The sequence below is a fragment of the Patagioenas fasciata genome, chromosome Z, assembly GCF_037038585.1.
Source record: "Patagioenas fasciata isolate bPatFas1 chromosome Z, bPatFas1.hap1, whole genome shotgun sequence".
Classification (NCBI taxonomy): domain Eukaryota; kingdom Metazoa; phylum Chordata; class Aves; order Columbiformes; family Columbidae; genus Patagioenas; species Patagioenas fasciata.
Genome location: NC_092560.1, coordinates 36,896,403 through 36,910,417, shown reverse-complemented (window position 1 = coordinate 36,910,417; position 14,015 = coordinate 36,896,403). Strand labels below are relative to the sequence as shown.

Below are 14,015 nucleotides of genomic sequence, written 5' to 3'. Positions count from 1 at the left end.
AACCATGTAGAAGCGCAGAAATGCAAAAGTGCCCTGGGAAGTGGTATCCATATGATCGCACAGTGTGTCTGGTATGCAAATACCTTTAATACACAAGATTTTTTTTAAGCTTCAGGGAAATTTTGATTTCTACACTATACAGAACGAAACTTGTTTTTTTTTTCTTGAGTTACATGTCTGTAAGTACAGCAAAGCAGCACCTAAGTAGATGTGAATTCCAACAAATGTAAAAAAAAAAAACCCAAACAAACAAACAAACAAAAAAATCCAAACAAAAATAAATAAATATATTTTAGTCTACCTCATGTGCCCAAAATGTCAAATGAATTATTCATACTCAATGAAGTTTCTCAGGAAAGCACAAGAATGTAGGGCTACAATGCACGTGCTAAGTCATCAAATCCAGACATCTGGTATTGCAAGCCTCAACTTTATTCCTCTTCTAGAGATATTAATTCAGTTTTAAAAATTATTAAGATTCTTGATTCTAGCAAAACTGTTAATATGCAGTCTCATCTTACCTTGCCTTTCATTTTACTGAGTTGGACTAAATGGCAACACTCCAGTGAGACCAAAGAGCTAGGTTTTCATGCCAAGACAGCTGAACTTTTGTTTTCAAGTTGTGTTCTGACTCAGACACAAAATACCTAGGTTATAACACACTGTATTGTGTGTTATAACCAGTGTTTTAAACTTAATTAATCTCAACAGTAGTAGAGTATACATCGAATACATCTCTCTGAATGGACTCCTGATGACTTACTTTTAATTACTAACTACTTACCATACTTAAAAATGAAATCTCTTCTTCTTTAAGCAATTGATCAAGAACTTACTGCTTCAGGCAATTCCTTCGGTTTCTTTTCTTTTACTTTGAAGTAGTTAGCCAATTCTTTTAGAGAGCTGAAGGTGGAGGGAAACAAAACAAAACACAACAACCTTTTCTGTTTTGTTTTTTAGATTATGCTACAGAAGTCACTGCTTTCTTACCAAGTATGTGTTAATAGTCTGTCTTAGGAAACAGTAGATGCTTTGAATGTCCTTAGGAAGACTGTAAGGTTAATTTTCATGTTTACATCCAATTTCAGAAGTTTACAATGAAATCTGTAAATATATTTGAGATAATGCTGAGGAAGTCTATGACATTTGTGTTGAACTTCCATTAGCCTGTGGATGTTCTATTTCAAGAAGTAATGGTTTTTGAAAGTGAAACACTCTAACACGTTTTTAGTTTGATGTGCAGGATGATCTTGTATGTTTGTTGATAGTGTTTGTATTTATGGTCATCGTGTTCAACAGTATTTGTATCATAGTTGTAAATTTAAAATAAACACAGGATAATTAAGATAATCTTGAAGTTGCAATCTTCCCTCAGTTACTAAAGAAATAAACTTTTTTGGATATTGTGTTTGTCTCTGAGGTTAGCAATTATTTTTTCTTACATTGCAGTAGTAAATATTACATCCATTCAGACCCATGTCTAATTCTTGTTGCACATTCCAGTTCAGTTACATTCACTTATGCTCTTTCTCCTTGAGACAACAAGCTATGATTGTTCTTAATATACGATTAAATCCCCGCAGAGTCATCTACATGCTCAAGTACTGAATTTAGTTCTTGATCTCAGTAAGTGGTCCTGTAATATGCCAGAATACCATCTATAATTCTTTGTAATTTCACGTGTAACCATACCCTTTCTGTGAAAATGTAATATAATTTTGTCATTTTCTACAGATTGCGCCACTTCATATCTAGGTATTTATCTATCTATCTATCTATCTATCTATCTATCTATCTATTGGGGGGTTTTTTTGTTTTTGTTTTTGTTTTTTTTCTGTATTTAGTTTCAATTTACCTGTGCTATTTAAAATTCTGTCTTAAAGAGATTTAAAATATAGAGAGACTAACTATATGTAAAGAATTTTAACATCACACTGAATAACATTTAGAATATTGGTGCTTGGAGCCAGAACTTTAATTTCTTTCACAAGCAAAACTCCTGTGTCCATCAGAAAAAAAGGGACAACCAAGTAAGGAGAAAAGAACCAGTAATACTATATAGTGCATATTTGCTTTGTGTTAAAGAAAACAACAGGAAATTGCAAGCTAATTATCACAATAATTTGTGCTTGTCTTGTGAATAGTGGGTATGTTCTAACCTCATATATGAGTCCTTCAGCTATGCATGCCAGGTTCAAAAGTGAAAAACCAGTGAAACATCGGAGCAGTACTGCCATGCTATGCAAGAGATGCTTATGTCAAGGCTGTGAAAGGGTGGTGAGACACAAACCAGTGGACAGAGTGGACATGGCTTAACTAAGCTCGGTTCTCTGCTGGCAAAAATTCTTTCACCAAGAGAAAATTCACAGTTTTAGCTGATCAGACTGCAAGAGATAAATGAATAAGTGATGCAGTGACCCTTTCACTGTACTGAACAGTGAATTATGTCCTGTGTCATTTTATTCATCCGAAGTGTTGAAAAACTGAATTGGGCCCAAGCATCCGTGAGCTCTTAAAATATCTTTCATTGTATCCTTGATTTTACAGCTTCAGTTTTTATCTTTTATAGCATATATTTACATGAAAAACATATAGATGAAATCTTGTGTACATTTGTAATAAAATTGTGTGGGTTGGCAACTGTAAATAGTCATGCATTGATAATCGGTTACTCTCTATGCTAAGGTACTGATGTGTAATCTCTATAACTTTGTATAAAGAATTGCTCATTTCATGTATTATGCATACAATTAAATTTTAACAATGAAAAATAAAATTTGCTGTCAAATATTACAAATTAAAGACATGCAAAATATGTGGCTGTAGAGTAAGGTGTACTTGTTCTCTACCTAGCCAGACATTTAGCTAATATTAGTCTTGCATTTAGATCTTGGAAGATATAACTGTGTATAGTATTTTCATCTATTCAAATGAAACATATGCAAAATTGTATTTGAATAGATTAGTCAACCTTGTATAGTATTTTGCACTAAAAATGTCACTGTTTTTTACTGAGAAGTTTTAAAAAATCAGAGAGACCAGGTAGCTCCTTGTGGCTAATGCATCAGTTTCTGTGTCCTGTAGCTATATAATGGAAGAAAAATCATCAACATAATGGAGTTAAATAGACCATGTAATGAATGCATGTTTTTCTCTGGATTTTGAAGAATGGGATGAGTAGGCAGATACATGGATCCTTTGATTGAAAAGGGAACAAAAGGAGCTCCACCTTTGTAGAAAGAACTGTGGAGGATCCATACAATTTCACCTAGCTGTTGTCAACATAAAAGTAACAGTGCTGCACAATTACAAGCAGGAAGTAACAGAGGGACAGGGACAGGGCTCACTCTTCATTTAAATGTGTTTGGGCAGGTTTTTCTGTTTTAATATATCTCATAGCTCCCTTTTGTGACACTTAAATGGCAAAAAAGTTCTTTTGTATTTCCCTTTTGGGTCTATACTGAACGTTTGTTGTTCTCAGGGTGATGGTACCCTACCCTGACTAGAACATGAGTTTCTCGTCGAGTAGGTCATCCTTTACTCAACTTGCTCAAACAGGGACTAGTCAGAATATAGCACTGCACATGTGAGATTACAGGAGGCTCCTCTACTTCTTGGTTACCTTGAACCTTGCAGACTTTGCAATGGTAGTTCAGAGAATGGATTCTCTGGAAGATACTCTCAGTTTTTTTCAGCTTGCTTTTCATAGAGTTCAAACTTCTTGAGGACGATCCCAGCAACCTAAAAGAATTTTGCAAGAACGTTGAGATACGGTCTTGAAGAAACTCATAATGTGCAGCTAGAGACTGGGCCACTGATCTGTTAGTCCTGACTCTTACTTAGGTCCCATAACTACTTTTATCACATGTGCTAATAGAGCGTGAACCAGTATATGCTTAGTTACACTTAAAAGATGGAATACGGGATGGATATCCGGAGATAGCAGTAGTAATTTTAAATCAAAATATTTTATCTGAAAAAAGGTGTGATAGAAGACTCTTCTCAAAGTAGCTCTGCCTTTGTTCTTGTTTATCAGAAAGATAGTAGTTAAGCTAGCCATCCACACCTAGACAGTGTTTCCTGTGTAAAAGAACAGATAGCTATTTAATTCACTTTTCCTAGAAGGTGTGCTACTAGTGTCTGTTATAAGAGGTCCCAAGATCAGTCATTTTCATCTCTGTCATAGTAAGACAAAGTATAATTTATTCACATGAAATACTTAAAGGTTTGCTGGCTTTTATATGCTCACCACCGTGATGCTGGGCATCCCCAGATGCTGGGAAGGAATGTGTGAGTTAAACTCAACTCAAGCCCATTGCTCTGTTCAGAATTTATTTTGTCAGTTGTTCAGATTTGTACTCTGTTGGGCTGAGCCACGTGTGCACTTACCCTTGCTGGCCTGGCTAACTCAAGAAGCCATTCACACTCTTTTGATTAACTCAAGGGAAAATATTTACTCAAGCAGTTAATCCACTGAACTGACACAGGTATTTGTCTAAAAGAAACCTTCCAGTCACTTTTCTGTAGAGATAAGTTCAGCTTAGCAACCACTGTGGTCAGTCACTCCCTAAATTCTTCCCTCAGTTTCATAGGTACATCACCCTTGTCCATCTCATCTCACCTTTTTTTTTCTTTTTTTTCCTGTTATGTTTTGGCTTTGTTGTTGTTAAATAAACATTTTATATAAACAGGTTCATTTAACTAAAGCAGGTGTGGAAAAGAAAAATGAAATATGGGCTAAATAAGGATCAAAAGAGGAGGGAAAAAAGTGTGTACATACACAGAAATATAGAAACAATTAAAGGAATATACAACCTTCATACCATGTGCACACATGCCACCTTGTAACACTGTATACAACTGCAGGTGCCAATATGGGGTGGTAGTCTATCTGATCACAGAGGTGTATAAGTAAAAGGAAAATATATTATTTGGTTTACATATCTTCTAGTTACTATGATGATCCATTAGCAGCAGTCTTCGCTTAGCTGCTAAGTTAGAGTTCTTTCTATCAAAGACAAGCAAAATTCAAGCTGTGCTTTTTGCCATCCAGCATAATGTTTTAGAAGATGTTTCTTCCTAGTGGTCTTTTTTATGCTGTATATGTATGTAAAAAAGTGATGGACAATAATAAAAAGCTTTTCTCTGTAAAGAGTAAATTCTCATTCCTGTTTCACTACAGCTATATCCCAAGATACGGATATAAGCTGTATGTGTAGATATCATAAGGACTGGAAATAGCTAGGTCACACAAATAGTTTTTTCCCCAGGAAAAAATATGATCTCCAGAAGGGGTTGATACAGAAGGCTACAAATACAGCCTGAAAGGTTGCAAAACAACACTGCCACATTGCCCACCTGTAAAGAAGTGTAATTGTAGAATAGCTGGAAAATACAGAAAGCAAGTTTGAGTTGTTAAAAATATTTCCTGTGGGGTACCACAGTGTTCACTGACATCATGCCCCCACCTGGTCTGTTAAGTAACAAGGGTTTTGTCAACCTACAGAAACAGAGTTTTATGGTAGGAAATGGGCACTTACTCTTAACCTGAGGCATGTGATACTCATTCAAAGTAAACTGTGTATCTGTCATGCCTGTCCAATGCATCGGTGAAAAGTACATCCTCAAGATGAATTTGTTTATATGTGTGTTTGATGAGAACTGTTTTGAAATGACTAGTGCTCCGCTTGAAACCTGTTTCTGGCATTTTAAGTAACAAGCTTCTGCTTTACTTTGGAAAGCCCCATTCGGTTTTGTTGCCAAAGAAGTGAGGTGTCTCCTTTTCAAACTCACATCTTATTTGATTGTATATAGCAGAGTTCCTTGAAGCTTTCATAAGGCACTCTTATAATTTACCCATGTAATTTAAGGACTCAAAGTCTTTATTGTGTAAGTCCTAAAAATTTACTTTTCTACTTCTGTCCAAAAGTTAGACTTGTAAATGTAGATCAAGATTATAAACAATTTTCTATGCCATGTAAAATAAACATCTGGATAAATAGTTTATGCAAGTCATGCCATGAGGAAGTTATAGTAATGGATCAAACTGACCTTTTGACTATAACTACTTTTGTCAGAAAGACTGTACTAGAGCAAGAGAAGGTCCCTTCCAACCCAAACTCTTCTATGATTCTAAGATAAGGTAATATATACAGAGCAGTATAAGATGCAGATTGTTTAAAGGGAGAAGAGTAAGCTTAATAGTCTATTCTGAAACATAAAATCATATTTATCATATATTGATAAAGTATTTTTCTGAAAGTCTTATTTTTTCTAAGAAGTACGTATATAATAAATTAACACAACAGGTTAATAAAATTTGAGTTAGGTTTCTGCTTTGCATAAAGTGCAGCTGAGGCTGATTTGGTTTTTATCCTTGTTTGTTTGTTTGTTTTTCTGATGTCTTACATCAGTATTTATGTACATTTGTATATCTATACACAAACACATAAAGGTATAGTTATCATTGTCAATATCTTTCACTGTAAAAATTAAAAAACATGTCTACACTTTTCTGTTTTGCGTTTGAGATTGCTGTTTGTTAACTACACTGTTTTGGTTGCCACCATGTTTAAGGGCTGCTGATTCACTGGCGAGTGACAAGACTTCTTTTTTTCATGGAAATTGTCAGTGCCTGGAACTCTCTTCAGAGCAGCTTGTGCTAATTAGACTTTTAAGTGTCAGCTCTGTGGAAGGCTTTTTTCGACGCCTTCTTAAGAAAAAAATCTGGGCTGCTAAAAATATCTTTGTTAGATTAATAATCAAGTCCAGTTAAGTACTATCATTAATGCTCACAGGTCCATTGGATTGCCAGTTGAAATTTAAAATACCTGTGTTTGAATCAAAAGCCAGATGTACTTGGGCATCACGTTATGTTTGCATTGCAGTGTCTTACTAGATTTCTGCACCATTAATAATTCAATCTAAGGTGATGCTATCAGGACTGTATTGCTGCCTGGCACCTTCTGAAGGCTAAAGATTTTATTGGGAAAGCTTGTGATTCAAATCACCATGACATTTTTTTGCATGTTTGCTATCCATTTCAATCTTACCTATATTTATTCAGTTTTTTATACTATTATTTATGAAGCTTGGTGTAGAAACTTCAGAAGAAAATTCCATACATAAATATCACTTTTATTCGTAGTATGTGTTTAAGCAATATCAGTTGTATGTATACTAAGTTAATGAAAAAAATTCATTGTTCATGAAGTTCATGAAGTCTTTCAGTGCTCTTGAAGCATACTATCCCTAGATTCCTGAGAATATAATATACTCCATTAAAAATGCTTTAAAATTGAAACACTAGGTATTTTACCTTAACTGTGCTAAATGGACATGTGCTCTTTTCAGTTCTTTCATCTTATGTTTTTAAGTGTTGGAAACAGAACATATGAATTTTTTTAATGGAACTTTGATTTCAGATGGAATGAAAATTCAGGTATACTCTGCTCTTGATCAGTAGTAGAGGGGACATCTGGGTGAGCCCCTATCCCTTTTCATTAAAGGATCACAGAATCACATAATGGTTGGGGTTGGAAGGGACTTCTGGAGATCATTTAGTCCAGCCCACCTGCTAAAGCAGGTTCACCTAAAGTAGACCACACAGGAATGTGTCCAGGCGAGTCTTGAATGTCTCCAGACAAGGAGACTCAACAACCTCTCTGGGCGGCCTGTTCCAGTGCTCTGTCACCCTCAAAGTAAAGAAGCTTCTCCTCATATTCAGATGGAACCTCCTGTGCTTCAGTTTGTGCCCACTGCCCCTCGTCCTATTGTTGGGCACCACTGAAGGTGGTCTGGTCCCATCGTCTTGACATCCACCCTTGAGATATTTATAAACATAGAGATATTTATAAACATGGAGATATTTATAAACAGCTCTCTCAGTCTCTCCTCATAAGAAAGGTACTCTAAGCCCCTAATCGTCTTCATAGCCCACCGCTGGACTCCCTCCAGTAATTCCTTGACCTTCTTAAACTGGGGACCCCAGAAGTGGATGCAGTACTCCAGATGTGGCCTTACCAAGGCAGAGTAGAGGGACAAGATAACTTCCCTCAACTGCTGTTCACAGTCTTCGTAATGCACCCCAGGATACTGTTGGTCTTCTTGGCCACAAGGGCACCTTGCTGACTCGTGGCCAACCTGTTGCCGACCAGAACTCCCAAGTCCTTCTCTGCAGTGCTTCTATCCAGCAGGTCTGCCCCTAATCTGTACTGGTGCCTGGGGTTGTTCCTCCCCAGGTCTAGTGACCCTACACTTGCCCTTGTTGAACTTCCTTAGGTTCTTACCTGCCCAGTCCTCCAGCCTGTCCAGGTCTCACCGAATGGCAGTACAGTATTCTGGTGTGTCAGCCCTTCTTCCCAGTTAGGTATCGTCAGCAAACTCAGTGAGGGTGCGCTCAGTCTCTTCATCCAGGTCATTGATGAACAGGTTAAACAAGACTGGACCCAGTATTGACCCCTGGGGAATACCATTAGCTACAGGCTAAGTAGACTCTGGACTGTTGATCACAACCCTCTGAGCTCTGCCATCCAGCCAATTTTCAATCCATCTCACTGTGCACTCATCCAGCCCACACTTCCAGATATTGCCTATGATGATACTGTGTGAGAACCACGCCAGAAGCCTTGCTTAAGTCAAGGTAGGCAATGTCCACTGCTCTTCCCTCATCTACCCAGCCAGTCATACCATCATAGAAGGCTATCAGGCTGGTCAAGCATGATTTACCCTTGGTGAATCCCTGCTGACTAGTCTTGATTACTTTCTTTTCCTCCAAATGCTTGCAGGTGACATCCAGAATGAGCTGTTCTATTACCTTTCCAGGGATGGAGGTGAGGCTGACTGGCCTGCAGTTTCCTGGGTTGTTCTTCCCTGCAGTGACATTGGCATTCTTCCAGTCCTCAAGCAGCTCTCCTGTTCTCCAAACATGTTATGTTACAGGAACTTTGTTCTCTTTTTTTTTGTTGTTGTTGTAATTAGTGCGTTATAATTTGGGGGTGGGGGTAACATCATTGTGGCCTGAACCATGGCTTTTCAACAGAGAAGTTGTTAATGTCTGCCCTCTTTGAAAGAATAAATAGTGTGATAACGTGATGAAGATGTTCATCAAGAAACCAGAAAATTTTAAAGAAAATTTATCATATTATGTAGAAGGAAATACCCATCTCTGTGGGTAGCAGTAATGGTGGTAGTAGTAACAAAAATACTGCTATGATTTAAGCAAAAAATCTACTTTTCTGAAGCAGCACGTATTGCATTTGGATGTTTACATCTTTGATAAGAAAATGTAGTCCCTTATGCAATTCTCCTAGGGCACAAGGTAAAGCTTTACTCTCTTGATGGGTATTGCATGTACTTTCTTGTGAATTAACTTGAGAAATAGTGATCTACAGAGTGAGGTAATTTGAATATTTTATATTTGGCATGTATTCCTTCAGTGGTTTTGTTTGTTTGCTTTTTTGTTTCAAAACACAGCTTTCCTTATAGATAAAGAACGGGATTCTTCCTTAAATTTGTCAGTGACATGATGTTACTGTTTTCTAGCCAGTACTTTTCAGATACTAAGATTTTAATTTGAACCTGTGTGTTGAGACAGTGGAGTTCACTAGGAATACCTTAATCATAACAAGGGAAAAATTGTTCAACCTTTTATTTTCTTTCTTGTGGATTTAACCTTGGAGCAGTTGCAGCTGTGTTAATAATCCCCAGGAAGCTGCAGTGAACATAGATATATTGAAAGAAGAAATTCCTTCTCTTACCCAATGCAGAGACAACTAAGCAATTGCAACAGCTTACTGAAGTCAGTTTATTTTTCTCTGCATGTGAAATTAATAACCAAGGACAAGACATGAAACTAGTTCATGGCTAGTAGTTGATTGATTTACCTCCAGTAGCTGTTGTTGGATGTGGCTTTCACATATGAGGTTGACTTCATTTAAAAGGGGGAAAGTTGTAAATCATTAATGTCATTTGATACTTTTGGACATTTCTAGAATCAGAAGTCTAATTTAATCTAAATGAAATACAGGTCTTCTGTTTCATCTGTCACACTTGAAAAGGGGAAACATAAACGGTTCTCTTCAAGGAATGCCATGTATAAAAACATTATTGGTGGTATATATTGAGTATTGTTAAAAATGCCTGCTACTGCTGACTGCTTCTTCTGCAGACAAGGTATGAAGCTTGTGATGTGCATAGTTCTTTGGGAATAAATTGCTGGGCAGGCAGGACAGTAGACAGCAACTGATAGGACTCATGTTGTGTGGAAAGATATTGCTAATGTGCTTGAACCTGCTATTTTAGAGGCCAAAAGATGGTTAGAGGACTCCTTTTCCCTACAAAAACTATAGAGCATTGGACAGTTTTCAGTTAGTATTCAGCATCAACAAGCAGATGGAGATTTGGGAATTCTCTTCCAGTAGATCCCAGTAAATAAGTTTTATCCAACTGAGGATAGCCATCATCAATAAGTGTCATGGTTTAACCCCAGCTGGAAATTAAGCACATAACAGTTGCTCATTCTCTCAGCTCAGTGGTAAAAGTGAGAAAACTCAGAAGTTGAGATGAGAACTGTTTACTAGTTTGTAATAATAATAATTATTAATAATAATAATAATGTAATGAAAATAAAAAATGACAAACAGAAATAAAACCCAAGAAAGACAAGTGATGCAAATGAGAGCAATTGCTCACCACCAGTCGACCCAGCCAGTCGTGACGCAGCAGCCCCCCTGCCAACCTTTCCCCTAGGTTTATTGCTGAGCATGACGTCATATGGTCTGGAATACCCCTCTGGTCAGCTGGGGTCAGCTGTCCCAGCTGTGTCCCTTCCCAGCTTCTTGTGCCTTCCTACTGGTGGGGTAGGGTGAGAAGCAGAAAAGGTCTTGACTCCGTGTAAGCTCTGCTCGGCAATAACTAAAACATCCCAGTGTTATCAACACTTCTTGCAGCATAAATCCAAAACATAGCCTCCTTACTAGCTACTATGAAGAAAATTAACTCTATCTGATCCAAAACCAGCATAGAACATATTTCTGAATATTTTGCATTATAGTAATAGGAATGCCCACAACACTTCAAAATGCAGCACTGGATTTTGTCTATGGCAAGACTAATTTTTCCATTTAGTTTTCACAGTTTGTAAATTCATTTGTGTTAGCTGAAGTCAGAACCCTGATGCCTGCTGTTTTTGGTGTTGTTATCAGCTCTACTATTTAGGGCTACAGTGTTAAAAGCAGCTCTGGATTTTTCAGTTTGCCCATCAAAACTTGAAAGATGATGCATATAATTGTGGAATTAAAGTCACAAAATTATTTTAGAATTATCTTTCTTCTTATTTCAGCCACTGGAGCATAACATTTCAAATAAAACCTTGCATTTTGACATGCTTCTTAGTTCTCTTATTTTCATAAAGTTAGAATAAATGATACTTAACATTTAGCATGAGGTATCATTTGAAGGATTTCCATCTTTTGCTTTGAACATGTTTTACCTTTCTTTTGTTTCCCAAATTACTTGTACCCCTGCTCCATTTTTTTCTCCTGTCTCTGGAAAAAAATAGTGAAAGTTAAAATATTTTGCCTTACTCAAATCTAATTTGTGGTAGTTTTGTGGAGTCCTGAACATTTTTTGTCACATGAATTCTGTGTCCAAAAACATTCGGCCAACTGTGTTGAGAGCAGCACTGCCAGATTAGTGATGGAGTTAGAACGTGAATTTCATGTTGTGGATGAGATGATGTGCTCACAGATTGATGCATACTTGGATTTTAAGAAGAATGACTTTTATCTTGTTAACATAGAATGCTAATTATCAATACTTAACAGTGATAATGTAGGGGCACAGCTCTGTGCTTTGCATTCTGTTCTTCTGAGTCCATCAGAGGAAATACCTGTTCACATTTTTGTCCTATTGTTGTAGACATCTATCTTCATTTACAATAGTATCAATATTCATATATATGTTTTATGACATCTTATTAAGATGCATACCAATGCTTTTAAATAATACATTTTCTGCACATTGCAGTCTATGTAATCAGGTAACATCACTGTCAGGTAATATTACCACTGCTTGTGATTTCTTTGCAATCTTTTATCCCATTTTCTGCTAAACTCAGTTGTTCTGACTTATAGGTGAACTTCTGTCAGATGTCTATTTATATATTTGGATGGCTCTAACTGCAATAAAGTTTCATATCTCTTTGGGGTCAAGAATGCCATAATACATGTAGTCAGTAGTAACAAAAAGTAATAAAATGTGGTGGTTGTGTTTCCTAGGAATAGCATATCTGAGTGGAATGTGCAGTGAAAAACGAAAATGTATAATTGCAGAGGACAATGGTCTGAATCTTGCCTTTACCATTGCCCATGAAATGGGTCACAAGTAAGTATACACTAGTAAGGGTGACAAGTAAGTATACTCTAGTATTTCTTGACATGTAATATTAATATGATTTGATTAATTTGATTGTGTACTTCAAATTTTCCTTTTTTGTTTAGGAAGGTTTTAAAAATTGATTAAAAATATGGAAAATAATGTTACTAATTACAGTCGTGATGTATATTGAGATATGGTATGTAAATTAAGAAAATATTTACAACTTGGACAATACAATAATTTAGGTTAGCTGGAAGGAGGAAAAGCAGGTGCCCCAAGATGTTTTTTCTTTTGGTACTGTGATATTGTGTATCAGTTCCAGCTTTGACTGTTGTTGCCAGCAAACATTGTAATGAGATCATGAGTTGGAAGAGCCCTTATTTAATTTGGCTTTCTCAGGATAGATACCATTAAAGTGTATAAGGGTCATTGGTCATCGCAACATGAATATTTTTTCCTCTCCCCAGCAGAAAAGCATGACAAAGTGAAGGTGGAAGTAACTACCCTTCACATTTGGATTGGATGCTTTTATTCATTCCATGAAGAATACTTTGAAGCAAAAGTGACATATTCTCATGTTGCAATAATCATATTTGTTAGTGAAAGTTGTGTTGGATTCTTAGCTTCAGTATTTGTTAAAGAAAAATGAATAGGAGAGTCCTTTAAAAAAAAATAAATTAAAGGGACCTGTGTATTGACCTGTCATTTTTACCTGCAATGCCTGGTCTGCTCCAGGTATCTGTGTATATACTTTTAGAACAGCAGCTTCAGGGTGACAAGAGAGAGATAAGTTTTGCTGAGGTTAGGTATCTTAGAACAAACACTTTGAATTCAAAGTGATTTGGTTTAAGTTTGGTCAAAGCTATCTGGAAATGGAGGCCGTAGCATCTGATGTTGAAACATGCAGTTGATTACAAGAAAGAACTGGAACTTAAAATATTTCTATTGAAGATTTTTCCTGGGTGCAAAATAAGCAAATTCAGAGCAATTACATGACTTCAAGGAAAATAGTGATGTGAATATGAGATGCTGCATGAAATTCATATTTTCTATTTTCTCTTTTTTGAGTTTTCATAACTGTAGGAAGCACCTCCAGGTTAATATAAGCCAGATTGTTTGAGTGGTAGTTATGATAAAGGAAAGACTTCTGAAGAAAAAATTTTTTGTGTTTTGTAGCCACATGCTGCTGTTTTTCTTTTTTTCACTGTATTGTTTGCTAATATTAGAAGGGGGGTGGACAGAGGAAGACTCATTTTTCATACACTTGTTCTTACTATGGTAAAACAACGATAAGGGGAAAGAAACAACTAGAGATCTGCAGAGAAGTTCACTCATGGAGTAAATGAGAAAATTGCTTAAGGCAGTTATGAAAATACTAGACAATTTATAGAAATATCAGTCCTGCTTTATGCCTTGCATGATAAAAATATGTTTCGAGAATAAGAAGCTTGGCAGCAAAATTACTGGATTTGAAAAAAGAGGCATCTTGATCAACAAGAAATGTGACACCTTAAGCATCCTGAGAAATGGTGATTTACCAAATCTTAGATTAGGAAAACAGGAGGTAGGTATAACATTTTTGCGGTTCTGGGAGATGTGTTGGTTCTACACTAGCAAATTTGAGGATGTCTGACAGT

At 36.5% G+C, this 14,015-nt stretch overlaps 1 protein-coding gene across 6 annotated transcripts in view; it reads left to right on the top strand.

Annotated features, from left to right (window-relative positions):
• ADAMTS19 (ADAM metallopeptidase with thrombospondin type 1 motif 19) overlaps positions 1-14,015 on the top strand; it is a 143,546-nt gene that overhangs the window by 63,226 nt on the left and 66,305 nt on the right. For 5 of the 6 annotated variants that reach the window (XM_071802727.1, XM_071802728.1, XM_071802731.1 and 2 more), the window contains one exon: positions 12,279-12,384. The exons of the other annotated variant lie outside the window; for it this stretch is intronic. In XM_071802727.1, coding sequence (XP_071658828.1) covers positions 12,279-12,384 — 106 coding nt within the window. The remainder of the gene's footprint in view (positions 1-12,278; positions 12,385-14,015) is intronic. 6 annotated transcript variants of the gene reach the window in all.